General features: G+C 54.1%; 1 protein-coding gene across 1 annotated transcript; it reads left to right on the forward strand.

Moving 5' to 3' along the window:
- The first annotated feature begins 672 nt into the window (after positions 1-672).
- Positions 673-17,899, forward strand: TMEM63B (transmembrane protein 63B). The gene is made up of 23 exons (XM_074168129.1): positions 673-849; positions 1,465-1,544; positions 3,382-3,420; positions 7,068-7,158; positions 7,968-8,005; positions 8,761-8,903; positions 9,172-9,223; positions 9,510-9,618; positions 10,150-10,220; positions 11,036-11,116; positions 11,321-11,444; positions 11,536-11,669; positions 11,814-11,951; positions 12,232-12,385; positions 12,656-12,762; positions 13,551-13,637; positions 15,205-15,270; positions 15,409-15,571; positions 15,728-15,833; positions 15,972-16,139; positions 16,282-16,397; positions 16,630-16,710; positions 17,735-17,899. The coding sequence occupies exons 1-23, from the start codon at positions 673-675 to the stop codon at positions 17,897-17,899; spliced, it is 2,490 nt and encodes an 829-aa protein (XP_074024230.1).
- The last annotated feature ends 700 nt before the right edge of the window (positions 17,900-18,599 follow it).

The raw sequence follows: 18,599 nt of genomic DNA on the forward strand, positions 1-18,599 counted from the left end.
GTACAGCCTAAGCCTCTTGTCTGCCCTCTGTGTGCTTGCATCTAAATGCATTCAAGTCAGAGGGAGGAAAGAAAACAAGAAGGGGTTGTAACCAGCCCCTGATGGGTGCCCTGGGAGCTGGGGGCTGAGGCCCATGGTGAGCCGAGGGTGGTGATTCAGCCTAATAAAGCTAATGGCATGCAGCCAGGCAAAGGAAATTGTGGGATCATGATGCAGCAACTGTCCCATAGCAATTTGTTTCCGTCATCCAGCCGTGACTTCATGTCCCCACCACTCCACCCTTTCATTCTTTCCTGTAGCTAAACATTCTCCCTACTGAGGGGAAGGGGCTGAACACTGTGTTCTCAAGAAGAAGAGTAGTCTGTGAGAAAGAGGTGCACCTAAATGGTGTGAGAGTGGGGAAACAAGGAAGGGAGCTCTAAGATTCTGCATGGTGGGATCACAGCTGCTGACGCACCCAGGCTCTTCCAGCACCCCCCAAACTCAGCAGGCTTCTCCAGATGACCTTGTCCCTGGATGCTGATTCCCAGGGAAATCCTGTAGCACAGAGGAGCCTGAGATAGCAGGCAAGGTTGGCCCCTAACTCTAATGGGGCTACAGTGTTGTCCAACTGGCATGTATCTAACCAGGCCTTTCTCTCCTTTCCCCAGGGAAAACGATGAAGCTGTAGAGATGCTTCCCTACGTGATCGCCACCCTGGGCTCAGCAGGGACTACCTGCAAAGCCTCCACATGCAACAACAGCACCAAGGACTACTGCTACAGTGCCCGCATTCGCAGCACTGTGCTGCAGGGGCTGCCCTTTGGTGGGGTGCCCACCGTCCTAGCCCTTGACTTTATGTGCTTTCTCGTAAGTCTACCTACTGCTTCTTCAGTACCATCTCCTCTAATTAGCCATGATGGGAGGACTGTGGTTGTGTAGTTAGAGTTGCGGGCTCCAAATGTCGTCCCAGACTTTGCTCTGGCTGACTTTATGGTCTTGATAGTGTTGCTTAGCCACTATTGACTTAACTCCACTACCACTGCACTGAGCCCATGGAACGGTGTTGCAAATTTTCATCAGGACATGGGTCAGGTTAGGTCAGTCCCACATCCCAAAACTTCTGCTTATGATGCCAAGTCCCTGCAGCTTTACCTGCCCAAAGGCTTTGCTTTTTCCTCCTTAGGAACTGCAGGACCATGGATGCTGCAGCCATAATCTCACCTCCTTGGGTCCTGAGGCCCTTTTGATCCTGTAGCTAACTTAGCTACAGTGTGCTGCATCCTGGACCTCTGCCTTCCACAGCCATCCAGATAGACTGATTTTAGCTGTGGGGAAGTTGTGCTGTTGCATGGCCTCAGTGTGCTGTTAGCTGAGCAGTCCTGTCCCCTCCTACCCTCCCTGTTCCTGTGGCTCTGCACGCAGAGGACAAGGATAGAGCTGTGCAATGCCTGATCTCATACCTCCTCCTTTGCTGTCTTCCAGGCACTGTTGTTTGTCTTTTCAATTTTGCGTAAAGTTGCTTGGGACTATGGACGCCTGGCCCTGGTGACTGATGCTGACAGGTAAGCTTGGGAGAGGGGCAGGAAAAAAAATGCATGAGTGGTGCTCTTTGCTGCAGGGCAGAAGGGGTAAATTCCTTTGCATACGCTGGAGGCAGCTGGACGGGAGAGGCAAGAATGCCAGTTGTATCCCCTGAGCTCCAGGAACAGGAAAAATCCCTGTTCAGTGGCTTTTTTGTTACAGCATTCTTCTCCCAACACAGGGAGTGGTCCCCACTGGCTCCGTATCACTTATGGTCCATACAGTGACAGAGGTGTGCAGGGGCCCTTACAGAGGAACAGCAGATGGAAGGAAGGGAGGAGAGAGGAAAAGGTCACAGGAAGGGTGAGAGCTGCCGCAGTGAAGGCTTTGTTAAGCCTCTAAAGGTCTCTTTGTGGCTCTGCTGGATGCACCTCTTGTTAAGAGCACATGAAAGCAGTAGGCTGTATTTCCAGGTGCTGTACTGCTGAGCTAAAATGCAAGTTTAGCTTGCATCCCCAGTGCTGACAAGTCGGTCTGGGTATGGATTCTTCCTGCCCAATGCATTCATGGGCTACACTGTCTGTTGGCAAACGCCGAGGCCCATTGGGAATGGCAGCTCCACAGCAGAGTGAGATGCTATTCTCAGTTTTGCTGTCAGCAGCAGGAAGGACAATGATTATTTTCTTCCAGTGCAGAATAAGGAACTCATTGATTAAGTTAGAGGGGTTGTGCAGGTAGTCCGTCTCTCTCCAGGGGCAGTTCGCCGTGCCCGTGGCGCTTTGTTGTGTGCTGGTGGCAGTGTGGCTTCTGAAGGCTGGCTGCAATAGGTTTTCCTTCCCCTTTATCAGCTCCATGAGCTCGTGGCACCTGAAGGCTTGGATGGGGCCAAGCTCCAGCCTCTTTGGTTACTTTGGCAATACAGATTCTAGCAAGTTGCTCTTGAGCACTCCGTGCATGACAACAGAAAGAGTTGTTTTATTCCAGCACTGGATCAGGAACTCTCCTGGTTTAGATAAGCAGCCCTGGACAGCATTAGATAAGCAGCTGTGTCCCTGTGGCTCTTATGCTGCTCCTTTCCTGTCCTGACTGGGGAAATCGGCAACACAGGAGCCTTGGGGCAAAGTGGGGAGTAGGGAATAGGTGGATGAGACCTCAATGGGGAGAGGACAGCAGCTCCTCGGTGTTAAGCTATCTGGACCCAAGCACTGACTGGTAGCCATGGGCTGGATAGTTCTGACCTTCAGTGGGGAGAGCAGGATGGCCCTTCTCAGAGGCAATGCTTGAGCATCTTGGGTGCAAGGGAGTGGAGCAGTGGCTGTAGGCAGAAAGGCAGAGGGGTGCCAGCTGTTTGGCGAGGGAGAGCTGGTAAGCACAGGGAGAGGGACAGCATGGCTGTGGTAAGGCCATCACCAGGCCCAAGATTCCAGAGAGGAGCTCCTGCTATTTGGCCCATCAGTGGGGTGGGATGAGTGTTTCGTGAGAGCAGGATGCAAGTGTGTTGGCTGCCTGGGTGGGGAGGGAAGGCATGGAAAGGGAGCTCAGATGGCAGCTGGGCAGCCCTGGTAGGCTGTCCTGCCTGTCCCTGTCCTTCAGGAGCTCCCTGGGACACCCATGGTGTGCAGCCAGGCCACCTTCACAGCTTCCCTTTAGCTGGCAGCAAGGCACTCTGCCCCTGGGCTCGTGGGGGCTCTGGAGTGTTGTGGGTTGGGGGCGGTGTTGGGATCTGGAAGGAAGGTCTTCCCCAGCCTGACCATCAGAAGGTTTTACTTCCTCAGGATGGTGTGGAGCCATGTTGGGTGCGTAGCTCCCTGTGTCGGAGGAGACCCAGCACCTGCTCCCATGGTTGTAACCTCTCCCCTTCTGTTTCTGTGCCCCCAGGCGTCGACACTGGCAGATGGAGCGAGAGGAGCGGGAATAGTATGTTGTTTTTGAGGGTCTTGTTTCTTCTTTTTCTTGCTCGCACTCTCCTTTTCTCTTACAGTTTTCTGTCTTGCTTTTGAACTAATCTTAAGTGTCTGGGAGTTCGGGCTTGGATTTGTGCCTCTCAGTGGATTCATGCTCTTCTTTTTCCCTCACCTTTGTGTCAGCCACTACCACAGCTGGATACACTCTGGTTTTCCCCTAGTAGCACTTAAATGCTCCCTGAGGGCAGCAGTACCGAAGAGTTCCCAGTCCCAGCCAAGGTGGAGGGTGCCACATCACATACCCTGCTCTACCTGCCCATGTGCAGCTATCCCGCCTTATGGTGGAGAAAATAAACCCAGTTGCCTGAGCCCACAGCACACTCAGGTCACCCGGGCACAGGGGAGCCTCCTTTGCCAGGTCCCTCTAGTGCCAGGGTGCCACAGGTGCTGCTCCCACACCAGCTGCAAGGGCTGGCAGGTGCATGGAGAGGATCTGGCAGGCAGTTGCGAGACTTCTGTCTTTTTCCTTTACCCTGTGAGGCTGCCAGGACCAGGGCAAGTGTTGGCTCTTCTCCCTTGCCACCTACCTCTGGCTGACAGCATGCCTGGCAAGGCAGCACCTTTGTCCCTTCCCTCTCCCGGCAGAAGCAAACTTCTTGCCTCAGCACTGCTGAGAGCATCCTCCAGCACCCTGGCCTAGCATTGGCTATTAAGCAGTGCCATGGACCCTTCCTCCCTGCTCTTTCCTCTTTCTTGCTGATTTTTATGCCTAAGAAAAGAGCATCCCCCGTGCCTTGCTGACTGGCTGGGTTGTGCATGCCGGAGAGGATACAGTTAGCTGGCAGGATGGAGCCTGTGGTGGTCATTCCAGCCAGGCTGATGCATGTCTGAGGCTGGAGGAGTAAGCTGCAGCCTCACCTCTCGTGCTCCATCACTTGCAAAGCAGGTACCTGTCACTGCTACTGCCTTGAGAGGGTGCAGGGATGCTCCTGTTTTTGTAGTTGCTCCTTGCCCCAAAAGGAGCAGAGCAGTCAGAGCTGTGAAAACAGAGGTGGTGGTAGCTGTGGTACATGGCACAGAGGGGACACGTTGCTGTGCTTGAGTGCTTCACTAGTGGTTCGCCCTGCTTCAGGTGTGTCTGGCAACTTTTCAGTGCTAACACCTTATAGGGTGAGTAAGGCCGAAGTAGCAGAGCTGTTATGTTTTGAGGCTTCTCAGGGGGGCCACCTCAGTTATCCTTACAAGTGCTCATCTTTCTCCAGGGGGCTGCATCTTCCTGCTTCTGTTCTTCATCTGGGCTTGCTGGATCTCTTTGCTGACCTCCCCAAAAACCTACTGCTTGACCTGGGACAGTGTTGGTAGCCAGAAATTTCCAAAAGCCTGTGGAGCTCCACAAGGAAATCTTTTCCTGCCTGTGCTCCTCCAAGGCTGGTGGTACCTTCCCATCCCAGCCATTTTCTGTGCTGGGGTGCAGCAGCACATGGTGGATTAAGGACACCTGTAGGCTGCCTGACACTCCCAGCCCTTGAATGTGCAAGCATTGCTCTTGGTGCAGGAGGACATCGTCCTCAGATGTGTCCCTTGGCCTGAGAATTGGCAAGTACCCTTGTCCTACCCTTTGCCAGGGCTTGTGGTAGCCATCAACACTTAATAAGTGACTCAGTCTGCACTGGGAGATTGTGGCAACCCACCTGTACCTCTGTGTGTAGAGGCAGTGATCGCAGAGCCCTGTGAAGCTTGTCACCCACATAGCCACCTCATGCTTCACACAGCAGCAAGCCCCTTCCGCGTTGTGCCTGGCCTCCCCACCCAGAGCCTGCAATTCCCTTGGGCTGAGGGTAGCTGTGCTTCAGACCCTGCCCTTCTCCCTCCCTGACAGGGCCAGCACCATATCTGGGGCAGTGGGCAGGGTCCCACTTTAATCTTCTCCTGGTTTAGGGCAACCTTGCCCCCACCCGCTTGCTTTGTTAGTATTTTGCTTTAAAAAGCTGTCAGCTGGTTGCAGGTGCCTTTGGAACTACCTCTTCAGCTTCCCATCTTTGGAAAGGTTCTCTGTCTTCTCAGCACTGCCAATCATCCTGACTATCATCTCTGCATCCCACTGAATGGAGCTGAGTTAGTCTGGTCATCTCATAATGTGTCACTCCTCAGTTTTTCCTTCAAGTGCTGCTTGTGCTCTGCCCTCTGCTTTTCTAGTACCGAGGAGCTGAAAGCGCACCGTGTCATCGTGCTGGGCTCTCCTCGGGGCTGCAGACAGCAGAAACTCACCCTTGCTTCCTGTGCCCAGCTGGAAGGCCTCTGGGAGTTAAAAGGGCTGAAGGTCTGAGAGCTTGGTGAAAGCTTGCTCTGTCCCTCCAGCAGAGCAGAGTATTGGGCTGCACAGTCGCGAGGCTGCACACCACTGTCTAATCTGCTCTCCTGTAGTGCCATGACCTTCAGCTAATCTCTTTTCCCCTCTCTCCGTTTCTTCCAGCTAGGGACTCAGCAGGTGCTGCTCTGCTCTGAGGGAGGCCACGTGTCCCATCCTCTTTCCTTCAGCAGGGTCACGAGGGTCTTTGCTTGTTATCCTTCCCATAGTGTCATCTACCTCGTCTCTGCTACTTGTCTGTCAGCTGCTGCTTCTCCAAGTTCTTGTCAATCTGATCCTCCTTGAGCCTGCAGTGGTTACAAGGAGACCATGTTTTCATCTTTTTTTTTTTTTTTTTTTCCTTTGCTTCTAGCTTTCAGATCATCCATATCTCTTCTTGCACCTCCAAGGTCCTGGCCTGCTGTTGTCATCTTGCAGGTGCTATTTAATTTAGGTCTCTGGACCGTTTTCTTGCCTTCTTTGCCAGCTGCCCTCCGCCCCCATTCATAGTGGGGTGCTATTGTCTGCCTTGGATGCTTCTGCTGCAGGTTCTCCATCTAGATCCCTCCCCACACCTGGAGCAAAGTGGTCTGGGATATTCACCTCTCTTGCTTTCCTGTCCTTTAGCCTGCAGTCATTCACTTCTAGCTGTCTGTCCCACTCCTGCTGGAGGGATTTCCAGGCAGGAGGCCCGGCTGAGGCTGTGGAGCAGGTTGGGCTGAGCCTGGCTTCCGGCAGCACAGCCACTGGGGCTCAGCTGTGTTCCTCTTGGGATTCCCTGCACTGAAGCACGAAGGGTGGGGAGGACTGGTGTAGCAGGATACAGCCCACCAGACTCCCAGCCTTCCTTTTCCCTGTGGTGAGTGAGGCCCTACGGATGGGAGCTGCTGCTAGCGCCTCTCCGGAGCACCGGGGCTGCCGCCTCGTGGCCGCAGTGGAGCCAGAGGGGCTGCAGCACTCTGATTCCCACCTCCTCTTCTCTGTCTACGCCCTGCGCTAAACAGACCTCATCTCTCCTCCGTAGCAGCCACTGCCAGCTCCTCCTCGCAGGGACTGCCGAATAACTCGGGTGCCCCTCAGAAGGTGCTGAGCAAGTAGCATCCATGGCCCGTGGGGGCTGCCAGGCTCAGGGTGCCATTTGAGGAGGGGACTGGGCTTACTGCTACCTCTGCTCTCTGGTCTCAGCTCTCTCCATCTCACCTGGGCAAACTTACCTGAATTAACCTCTGATCTTGTGGGTGCTCTTCATTCCTGAACAGGCTGCCTCCTTGCATCTTCTAACTTTCTCCCTCGCCTCCTGCTTGTCATTTTAGCGTAGCCTCCGCCCTGCACTCCGACAACCATGACCGCTACGAGCGCCTCACCTCTGTCTCCAGCTCTGTGGACTTCGACCAGAGGGACAACGTGAGTAGCAGCAAGAGTCAAACACTTTGCCTTTGAGTGGCCAGGAGCCCACAGCTTGTCTGAACTGAGGGTTCTTTGGAAGAAGCACTATTTGCTCATCCCCGGGCCTTAGGTCCCACACCTTGTAGTGTGCTAGTGTGGTATAGAGCTCAAGGCTCTATATAACTATGTTGCTTCTAGACATGTGCTTAATTAAGTAGGCTGTACCGCCTTGTGGCTTAACAAACATCTGTCCAACCTATCATCTCAGCGTTACAAACAATACTTGCCTGCTCCTCCTCACACCGCTGTCTACCTCTACTGCTGTTTTCCTCTCTAAAAGCGAGGCACAGTTTAGGAGGATAACAGGGTGTGATGAACGGGTGGTGAAGTTCCCAGGAACTATTCCTCCCCTAGGTGTCCTCTGAGAAGCATGGGCTTGGCCCAGCCTGCCTTACCGGTCCCTGCAGAGCTCCTCTTGTCCAGGATGATTGCTGAAGTACCCATATGGTCAATTTTCTGAGTGTCCCTAGGCTGTGGAGAGCTTCCATGCTAGCCAGGAGCCCACGGGTTGCCTGGGAGGTTGAGCTGCAAGTTGGTAGGGAACATCCACATGGCAGAGTCCAGCCTGTGTTGTTCCCCATGGAGTAGCACTGTCATCTCCTCTGCCTTGGCCCATCCGTGGCTCTGCACATGTGTGCGCTCATGGTCTGTTTCCCCCTGAGCCAAGTCTATGGAGGTGCAAGAACACCAGTCTGGTACCCGGAGTCTTTGAAGAAGGGAGCAGGGAACAGAGTGATGTGAGACCTTCCTGTCTTCTTTCTGCACAGGGTTTCTGCTCCTGGCTGACAGCCATCTTCAGGATAAAGTAAGTGCCCCAGGACGTGCACACGGGGGACACATATGGGGAAGAAGGAGAGGCAGTGCAGGGCGTTGGGACACCCAGCTCGGTACAGCTGTGTGAAGTCACTGCCCTTGCTGCAGCCACTTCTCTGAAGAGCACAAGCAAAGTGTGCTCTGGAGAGGACAAGCAAAGGTGGGACTAGATGAGGAGTCCTAAAGCCACACAGTCAACCTGTGACAGAGGAGAGCACCCAGCCCAGGTCTCCTCTGCCTCAGTCCTATCTCAGAAACAATGTCTGCTGCTCTGCAGAGGTGCTTCTCTCCCTGGCACTCCTGCTAGGAGCACTGCTGTCTGAGGAATGGCTGTGAAGTGGGGAGCAGAGGATGCAGGGAGACGCTCCCAGGCTGATGACTCCTCTCAGCCTCAGGAGTAGTCTTTAAAAGCTTCAGAGCACTGTGGGATAGTGTCAGCCATCCCTTATCTCAGCAGGGTTGGCAAGACCCACCAGAAGGGTGTGAGGTGGGGTTTGCATGTGTCCAGCTGCCTGTCCTGGGGGGCAGAGGACAAGGGCACGGGGACTGGGGCTGCAGTAAGCAGTGCACGGGCAAGTCCAAGGCTGGATGCTGGGCTCCCTACCTCAGGGCTTCACCACAGCTCTGTAGGGCAGAACCAGGGGTGCTGTGTGGGCTCAAATCAGGAGGGCAGCCATGACCCTGTACTCTTCTTCAGCAGCTGAGGGAATGTAGAAGATTGCCTGATGGCCTTTCTCTCCCTGACAGGGATGATGAGATCCGGGACAAGTGCGGGGGTGATGCGGTGCACTACCTGTCCTTCCAGAGGCACATCATCGGGCTGCTGGTGGCTGTGGGTGTGCTCTCCGTGGGCATTGTGTTACCTGTCAACTTCTCAGGGGACCTGCTAGGTGAGAGCAGGGAGCCTTTGGCTGGGCTGGGGGAGCTGCTTTCAACAGTGTCCCAGACCACTGAGGAGCGGTGGAGGGCAGGACAGAACTAACACAGACAAATCCTGACTGCTGTCCTACTTTGAGCGTGGTGCATCCAGAGGGTCATCCTGGGCAGCTTGGGTTTTGGGGTGTTCTGCAGGTGATATTCCTGCTCTAACCCAACCCAGTGGTGCCCTGTGCCACTCAGTATAACTGAACGTGCTTGTGTCTGCCTCTTTCTCTCTAGAAAACAACGCCTACAGCTTTGGGAGGACAACTATTGCTAACCTGAATTCTGGGTATGTGTGGGCAGGGGTGGGATGGATAATTGAGGCCCTCAAGGGGGTATTTTGTAAATATCCACTTGCTGCAGAACCTCACCTCCTTGAAGGTTTTTTGCCCTTACTGTGAGCCTACTGTCCCTGCTCCAATTTCTAGGCTGAGCTCCTGGAAGTTGGTTGTAGGACATGTGGGTGCTGTGCTGGTTATGCTGCTCGTGGCCCCAGTGCCTTCAGGGCCTGACCAGCCATACGCAGACTTGCAGTGACAACCTTGCATTGACCTTTGTGGTCTTCCTTGTGACAGGAATAACCTGCTGTGGCTGCACACATCTTTTGCCTTCCTGTACCTGCTGCTGACAGTGTACAGCATGCGCCGGCACACCTCCAAGATGCGCTACAAAGAGGATGACTTGGTGAGCAGGATCTGGCCGCTCTCCCAGGCACATTTTCCCATGCCCTTCTGTCAAGTCAGGTGGCCTTGGAGAGAGTGCCGAGCACCCCACATTCCACAGCAATTTGGGGGTGTCTTGTTTTGGCTGTTCTTTTATGCTGCATGACCAAAGGGCAGACCTCTTCCAGAGCAGCTGCCCTGACTGCCTGTGGGGAAACAGGAGAGGCCTGTACTGGGTGAACATGTTGGGGGGCACCCCATGCCTTCCTCAGGGGTTGCTCCAGCTGCTTTTGCTGCCTTCATTTCTTAAGGGTCCTCCCTGTTTCTATTCAGGTTGCTGCAGTGTAAACCCCTAATCTGTCAATCTGCAGCACACCAGGATGCAGGATGCCAACAGCTAGTGGAAGAGAAAAGGGGGAGCCCTGGTTGCCAGAAGTGATGGGGCTGCCCTCTCCCATCACTGACTTAGGCCTTGGGGGGGATTGCTGCAACCCAGTCTTTCATGCCATCTACACCTACCTGCCTCCTCTCCTTTTTTCTTCATTCTTTCTAGGTTAAGCGAACTCTCTTTATCAATGGGATCTCAAAATATGCTGAGCCAGAGAAGATCAAGAAGCATTTTGAGTGAGTCTCACTGTGACCCTAATTAAAGTCTGCTCTGTAACAGGGATGTTTTTATTGGGATAGTGCTAGTGTTCCCTGGAATGGCAATAATACATTGAGAGCAGAAACACTCTTATTTTGGGCATCTTACTGTTCTGCACAAATTTTTATCTGAATGTGCAGTGTCCTTGGTTTCGTGACTTGGGGTATACCCAGCTATCTCTTGCAGAGCCATAGGGGGTCAGAGTGGTAAGTAGTGGGCAGGGCATGTCCTGGGATGTAGTCAAGTTCAGAGATGAGATGCAAGCAGGAGGCGCTCAAGCAGTGACTATGGGATGGGTGATATGGGCTTCTGCCCTGACTGCAGTCCTTGTAGAAAATGACTTTTAACAAAAAAATTACTGTTCCTTGGGGACCTTAATGAATGCACAGTAAGAGCCATGTTTAGAAGGGCCATGTTTAGAAGCACCATGGGGAGAAGAGAAGCCTTTGTATCTTTTCGGAACCCTTCTGCCTCTTTCTGCCCCCAAGCCCTACGGCCCATAAAAAGCAGAGAGCAGAGAGAGGTGTTGTGGGGTCAGAGGAGTGCCTTGTGTCACAGGGCAAAAGTCCAAAGAGGCTTCTTATGCCAGAGCCTGGAGGATGTAGCATTTACCCATGTGTTGCTTCTGCTATAAGGGACAGAGCCTGCAGGGTCCCCTGCTGCCCCCAGCAAGCTCTTGCTATGCATCTTGGTGCTCAGCCCAGGGCAGGAGAGAAGTCTTGGACACGTGGGGCTTGCTTGAGGGTACAGCCTTTGGCATCAGGTGTGATAAACTGGTGCTTCCTGTCTGCAGGGAGGCCTACGCCAACTGCACCGTCCTGGAGGCCCGTCTCTGCTATGATGTGGCCCGGCTGATGTTCCTCGATGCAGAGAGGTAACCCCTGGTTTGGGAGAGAAGGCAGGGTGGACCAGTGCCATGCGCTCCCCAAGTCCAGTGCCATAGGAGCTTTTCTGAGCCTCCCTTCCTCCCTTCCTCCCTTCCTCCCTTCCTCCCTTCCTCCCTTCCTCCCTTCCTCCCTTCCTCCCTTCCTCCCTTCCTCCCTTCCTCCCTTCCTCCTCTTCCACTCTCCTGTTTCAGGAAGAAAGCTGAGCGTGGGCGCATCTACTTCACCAACCTGCGGAGCAAGGACAACACCCCATCCATGATCAACCCCAAGCCCTGTGGCCACCTGTGCTGCTGTGTCATCAGGGGCTGCGAGGAGGTAGGGGGGGAGAGCTGGAAGTGTTGGGTGGTGGGGCACATTGGGGCTTGGCTGCCCAGGTCTCTGCTCTGACCCCTATCCCCCTGCCCAGGTGGAGGCCATTGAGTACTATACCAAGCTGGAGGAAAAGCTCAAAGATGACTACAAGCGGGAGAAGGAGAAGGTGAATGAAAAGCCTCTGGGGATGGCCTTTGTCACCTTCCACAATGAGACCATCACAGCCATGTGAGTGCAAAGGGTCATGTCCTCCCCAGGAAGGTGACCTGTCCCAGCTCTCACCTTAAATCAGAGGAATGCCAACACCAAGGCATACCCCTCAGCTTGTCCCTGCCAGCTCTCTGTTAGCATCTCTCTCTTTCTCTTCTCCAGAATCCTTAAAGATTTCAACGCTTGTAAGTGTCAGGGCTGTGCATGCCGTGGGGAGCCCAGGGCCTCCTCCTGCAGCGAGTCCCTCCATGTCTCCAACTGGACTGTGAGCTATGCCCCTGACCCACAGAACATCTACTGGTAAGCAGCACTGTGGAGCTTAGTGGGCCCTGCCAATGGGAAAAGGGGTGCACCCTCCCTGTCTCCCTCCCCATCTGCACCTCTGGTAACTGAATGTGGTGTTCTTGCTGAAGCACAGCCTGGCTGAGGTAGAGCTCTGATCTGACTTGGAGGGGGAAAGTGTTGGGCTGGTGCCCCAAGTGCTCTTCACACAGGCTGGGTGGCAGTGTACATGTGAGGCCCCGGACCTGCCCTCCTACCCCATGCAGCCATCCTGATGCTCTCCTTCCTTCCCTCTCAGGGAGCACCTTTCCATCCGGGGCTTCATCTGGTGGATCCGCTGCCTTGTGATCAATGTGGTCCTCTTCATCCTCCTCTTCTTCCTCACCACCCCTGCTATCATCATCACCACTATGGACAAGTTCAATGTCACCAAGCCTGTGGAGTATCTCAATGTAAGGCCTTTGGAGACGGGTGCAGGATGGGTAGCATGGGAACCACCCTGAGGCACAACGGCCCCTGTAAGGGAGGGGGTAGGGAGAGAGGTTGTCAGTGGTCCCCAGGTCCTGTCAGCCTGACCACGAGGGAGGTGCTGAGCCTGGCCAGGGTACAGTGGCAGCCACAGTGCTGGGGACTCGGTGTCAGCAAAGGAAGCTGTAGCTGGGGCTGGCGCAAGAGCCGCCATGCTGTGTAACACACGGTCTTCTCTCTCTGCCTCGTTGCAGAATCCCATCATCACCCAGTTCTTCCCCACTCTGCTGCTGTGGTGCTTCTCTGCTCTTCTGCCCACCATCGTGTATTACTCTGCCTTCTTTGAAGCGCACTGGACCAGGTAAGGACAGCCAGCGCCTGTTCTTAGTCACACCAGCGTGCTGCCTGACCATTAGACACTTCTCACTGATGTAAAGCTCCTGGCTGGATCCTTCTGCTTGAACTTGTCTTCCACTCCAAGTGTGGTGTTACATTGCACCTCTTAGACACCCGGGATCTGCTCTGCACAGCTGTTCTGCCAGTCCTTAGCTGTTGTTGTGCAGTGTGGTTGTCTGAGCAGAGCTTGATGTAGGTCTACAAGAAGAAGAAAGCTGGGAGGAGATGGGGCTGGTCACTGTGAGAAATGCAAGTAGCAAGGGAAATCTTGGCTTGAGGGAGTGGGCAGGGGTGGTATGCCTGTACCCACGTGTAAGTCATGGCTTTTCTAAGGCAAAATCACCTTCCCTATGGCCAGAAGCCATAGCAGCTATTTGAGGTGCAGAGCACTAGAAATGTGCTGCTTGTGAGGCACATTCCCCACTGGATGTGCGATGTAAGCTTTGTTTTCTGCTCTATGTTCTGAAGACTGGTGGAAAGAATGTCACCAGCTCTGAGGATTGCAGGACGAGAGGTGATTGCAGAGAGTCCTCTGAAGATATGAGGGCTGGGAGGGCCTGTGCAACAAGGGGGAAGGAACTGGGACTCAAGAATAGACCTCAGACATACTGGAGGGAAAGATACCAGAAATGGACAGTGTGGGATTCAGACTAGACACTGGGAAGTGCTTTCTGGTGAGAAAGTGATGGGGAAACTGTATCTGGGACTGGCAGAGCAACAGTGAAAGGTTAAAAGCCTTCTCTCTACCCTCAGGTCTGGAGAGAACAGGACGACCATGCACAAGTGTTACACCTTCCTCATCTTCATGGTCTTGCTGCTGCCATCACTGGGCCTGAGCAGGTAGGGGTGGTGGGAAGGGAAAACAAGTGCAGAGACCTGGAGCACAGGGAGGGTTGAGATGCACCCTTGGTTGTTCTCCTACACTACATCCTTTCCCCACTGCATGAGTGTCCTGCCACCATCCCCTTGGGAAGGTGGCTGGGGGGCCAGGCTGGACCATATCTGGCTGGGTCTCTGACTCAGTAAGTTCCTAATCTGAAGACGCATTGATGTGTGCCATGGTGATACAGATAATGCAGCAAAAATTGGCATGGTTGATGGACGCATGTGAAAAGTCTGCTCAAGGTCTGCTGGTGAAGGAGTGTCCTGGTTTTGGCTGGGATAGAGTTAATTTTCTTCCTAGTAGGTGGTGCAGTGCTGTGTTTTGGATGTGGTATGAGAATAGTGTTGAGTGAGCGAGTGGCTGTGTGGTGCTTAGTTGCCAACTGGGGTTAAACCACGACAAGGAGGGACTCCCCACCTCTGCACTCAGTGCGCACTCCGAATTTTGCAAAAAATAGTGAGTTCCCCATTTGAGACAGAACCGAGTAGGCTGTACTGCATAGCTGGGTAGCATAGTTCTGTGTAGGCTGCAGCAATGCTCACCTGTTTGGATGTGAGCCCCAAATCTTCCTGCAGGGGTTATAGAAATGCCCTGTGACAAACAGCGGTGCATCAGCTGCTGGCTGTTGGCATGCACTCCCAGCACTGACCAGTGGCTGAGGAGGGAAATGGAGAGGAAAGAAAAACTGGGGAGTGGGACGGGGGGCCCTCACTGTGGTAGGGAGTTACTTACACGTTGTAGGGTGGGAGATCTACACGCTCCTAAATTCACGATTAGGAATACAGCCTCTCAGTTGTAAAGTCAGGCAGCTCCTGAGAATAGACAAACCCTCTGATAGAGGCAGAAGAATGGTCCTCCATCCCAGTGGGTGACTACAGCAACGTTTTTCAGCCGGATTAAGAATGCCTTGTTGCATATAACCTTATGACCTAGGCAGATAAATGCTCTTGGAAGGTTTGCATTTTGACCAGATACCATTAAACAGACCATGCTTCTTTCTGAGGACTCAGTCCCCCTGCTGTTGCCTCTGGTGCTCTGTACTCCACCAGTACCCGATATGCCAGAGGATTGGGTGGTTTTATATCAAAAAATCAGAATTGAGGAAAATGGGATTTGTTTCTCTTAAAGGTGGTTTTTTGCTTTTTTTTTTTTTCTTTTTTTAAACCTCTGTATTGGAAGGTGCCTTGTACCTAACTGGTTTCTTCCCTATGGTCAGTCACCTGTTCCTAACACGGATGTTGTGCCCAAACAGAGGGAAAAGGAAAATACTTTACTGATAGGATCAGAGTAAAGGGAGGAGAACACATGTGAGTGAGAAGCTTTACATCCCTTTTTGGGTGCTGCACTTTTTTTCCCAGTGTCTGGTTTACATAATTGCTGGTGACACATCCTAAGAGGGAACAAAATAGTCTGTGATCAGACCTTTGGGTCCTTCTAGAGCAGCTTCCACATATTTACATACACATGTCTGTCTATTGCTGCTTCTGACTGTTCCCCTTTTCTTCTTGCTCCTCTTCTCTACAGCTTGGATGTGTTTTTCCGCTGGTTGTTTGACAAAAAATTCCTTGCCGAAGCCGCCGTGCGATTTGAGTAAGTGGATTTGGACAGAAGGCCCTTCTTTGCAAGGTGGAGAGGTTCTTGTTGGTGTCCAAAGGTACGGGGGACTTCTGGCTGCTGCCCTGCAACGGGGAGCACCTCTTGCAGCCTGCTCTTGCTGTGCCTCCCCAGGTGTGTGTTCCTGCCGGACAATGGCGCCTTCTTCGTCAACTATGTCATCGCCTCTGCCTTCATCGGGAATGCCATGGACCTGCTGCGCATCCCTGGCTTGCTCATGTACATGATACGCCTCTGCCTGGCCCGCTCGGCCGCTGAGCGGAGGAATGTCAAACGAGTATGTAGTGGGGCTGAGGGGGTGTGTGGTGGCCTCCACCCAGAGGTGGGAGGGCTATAATGGGGCTCACCTGATGCTGTGTGTGCAGCTGGGTGTGTTGCACACCCCCGCTGAGCTCCTGGAGTTGTGCTGATGGGTCTCTGTTCCCTCTTGCAGCACCAGGCCTATGAGTTCCAGTTTGGGGCTGCTTACGCCTGGATGATGTGCGTCTTCACTGTGGTCATGACATACAGCATCACCTGCCCTATCATTGTCCCTTTTGGTAAGTAATACTCTTCTGCCACCCTGTGTCAGAGGCTGGGGGAGGCAAGAAGGGTCACGTGGGAGAGATTCCCTGTACTGGAGGTACTGGGAAAGAGGCTGATTTCTTTCTCTGCTGGCATCCCTCCCCTCTCTCCAGGGCTCATGTACATGCTGCTTAAGCACCTGGTGGACCGATACAACCTGTATTATGCTTACCTGCCTGCCAAGCTGGACAAGAAGATCCATTCAGGGGCTGTGAACCAGGTGGTGGCAGCCCCCATCCTCTGCCTCTTCTGGCTTCTTTTCTTCTCTACCATGCGCACAGGTGAGTGCTGGGCTGGGATGCCAGCCCCTGACTTCCTGCAGAGCCGCTTCCCTGGCTGAGAGCTGTGGTCCTGGCAGTCCCCAGCCACAGAGCACAGTCAAGGTCCCTCTGACACCACCATTTCATCTTTCTTTTGCCCCAGGGTTCCTGGCCCCCACTTCAATGTTCACCTTTGTGGTCCTTGTGATCACCATTGTGATCTGCCTGTGTCACGTCTGCTTCGGCCACTTCAAATACCTCAGCGCTCACAACTACAAGGTGAGGTGGAGTGCTGGGTGGGAGTGCAGGACACTTCTCCTTGGGAGCACAGCTCAGCAGCGAAACAGTGAGGGTTCTAGGCAGGGCCTAGAATGCTCCCTGGCAGAGCTTCTTAACCCTGGCTCACAGAAGGAACGGTTCCTGAGGCTGTCCCTGCTGCCTTTATGCTACTCCTGTGGTGGGACAGCAGATGTGTCATCCCAGCAGTCTCAGTTTCTCCTTTGCTCTCCAGATTGACCACACAGAGGTGGACTCCATAGAAAACAGGCAGAACGGGAGACCTGCCACCAGCCTGCCGGCTCCCAAATCCGCTGTGAGTCCTTGTCCCCACCTCCATGCCGTAGCCTTGGCATGCTTCTTACCTGGGTTTGGGAAGGGGGAGGTAACTCCCTGTCCAAGTACCTCGCTTCTCACCTCTCTGAGGCAACACCCAGAGTTTCCCAGCAAGCTGGGTGATGAGGTTTAACCCCCACACACACAGACCCCTTTCCTGCTGCTCCTCAGATGCTGTGCATCTACTTTCTGCCTCTCTCTTGGCTGGGATAGTGAATCCAGCTGGGTCAGCCTCCCTTCTCCTTCTGCATCTTTGAGCACTTGCCCATCAGCAAAGGCTGCCACCCACTGGGCTGGTCCTGGTGCCATCACAACTAAGAGGTCTCCATGGGCATTGCTTTAAAGGCTATGGAAGCACTCTGGGGATTCTCCTCCCCTGCCTAGCTCTCTGGGATCTCAGAGTCAGTTTTCTGAACTCCTGCTTGGCTCACTGGCTCTATCCCAGCCACTTCCTTCAGATTTTTCTAGCTGGGGTCTGTGCAGAGCTGTTCAGGGAGTACAGGCAGAGCCTTCTGCTTCCTTAGGAGAGCACGGCTTGGGTGTGGACTTGTAATGCAGGTTCTTTCCTGGTCTCCATGTATCTAAGGGCAGCAGCATCTCTCCCAGAGGAGATTCCCCTTAAGAGGCAGATACAGCCGCAGAGGGACACATCCACTGGCAAAAATGGGAGCATGGTCTTCCAGTCCATGTGGGCTCTGAAGCACTGAGAAGCCCTGTGCTCTCCCAGCCCTGGCTCCCTGGGGGTGATGCCTTCCCAGGATGCTGGGGTTTGGCCACAGCCATACTGCAGGCATATCTGCTGTTGCAGGGCCAAGCCAGCCCTGCTTTTAACCACTCTCCTGGTACATCCCATGGAGTCTGGGCCCTTCCTTGCCCTCCCAGCATATCCCCACCCTCAACCTCTTGTGCTTTGTGTGTTGGGCTCTGCTGCCATGAGAAGTCCCCAGGCTAACGTGTTTCTGCTCTCCCTGACCCATCACCCACCCCATGTGCGGCCCTGGCAGAAGTACATCGCCCAAGTGCTGCAGGACTCCTCACCAGAGGGCGAAGCGACAGAGTCGGAGGAGCAGGGGTCACAGGACGAGGAGCTCATCAACACGGATGGCATGAACGACACGGATTTCCAGTCGTGTGAGGACAGCCTGATAGAGAACGAGATCCACCAGTAGGGACTTCGGAGGGAGGGAGGGGAAGGAGGCCCAGGAGCGGGGCAGGCTGTATGTACGGAGACCTAGGGAGAGGCACCGAGGGTGCTGGCCACTGCTCTCGCCCGCCCTCCAGGGCTGCTGCCTTCAGCGAGGGCAGGGGCCCTGCCACAAGCTCTCCGTTTCCCTGCCCCTCCACCCCTGCGCCAGCCCAGCAGCTCGGCGGGCATGCTCTTTACTAGCTACCTTCTTTCATGCATCCCCAGACCCCAAAACCCTGGGGGCTGGGGAGGAGGGGGGACTGTGACCCCTGCGGTGCTGCTCTGGACCCACAGGGAGGAGGAAGGCTGGGTGCTCTGTGGGGAGGGGCACAAGGGGAACTTCTGGGAGCTCTTCAGCAGGCCTCTCTGTCCCCCATCCTCCTGGCAAGAAACACACTAATAATTTATTAGATTTACAGGAAGGTGACAAACAAAAAGCTTTAGTCAGTGTATTGGAAGTACTCTCTAGGGAGGGGGGCGGCTTTTGTTGCACCTTCTCCCGTGTGCCCTTTCTCAACCCCTTGCAGCCTCCTCTTGGCGTGACATCCCAGGTGCAAGGGGTGGTGACAGAGACCTCCCCACCACCAGGAAGGTGACAGCCTGGCCTTGTGGTCAGGGGTGGCATCACCCCGGGAAGGGGTGCAGGGTTGGTGTGAGCTAGGCAGCCCCTTGCAGAGTGAGGG

The sequence above is a fragment of the Numenius arquata genome, chromosome 2 (assembly GCF_964106895.1).
Source record: "Numenius arquata chromosome 2, bNumArq3.hap1.1, whole genome shotgun sequence".
Classification (NCBI taxonomy): domain Eukaryota; kingdom Metazoa; phylum Chordata; class Aves; order Charadriiformes; family Scolopacidae; genus Numenius; species Numenius arquata.

What these genes read in the sequence shown, in the direction of transcription:
- TMEM63B (XM_074168129.1), top strand. Translation starts at nt 673, where the DNA reads ATGCTTCCCTACGTGATCGCCACCCTGGGCTCAGCAGGGACTACCTGC. An exon ending in CTGGTGACTGATGCTGACAG is followed by an intron (nt 1,545 to 3,381) that starts GTAAGCTTGGGA and finishes CTGTGCCCCCAG; the next exon opens with GCGTCGACACTGGCAGATGG. An exon ending in CCCTATCATTGTCCCTTTTG is followed by an intron (nt 15,834 to 15,971) that starts GTAAGTAATACT and finishes CCCTCTCTCCAG; the next exon opens with GGCTCATGTACATGCTGCTT.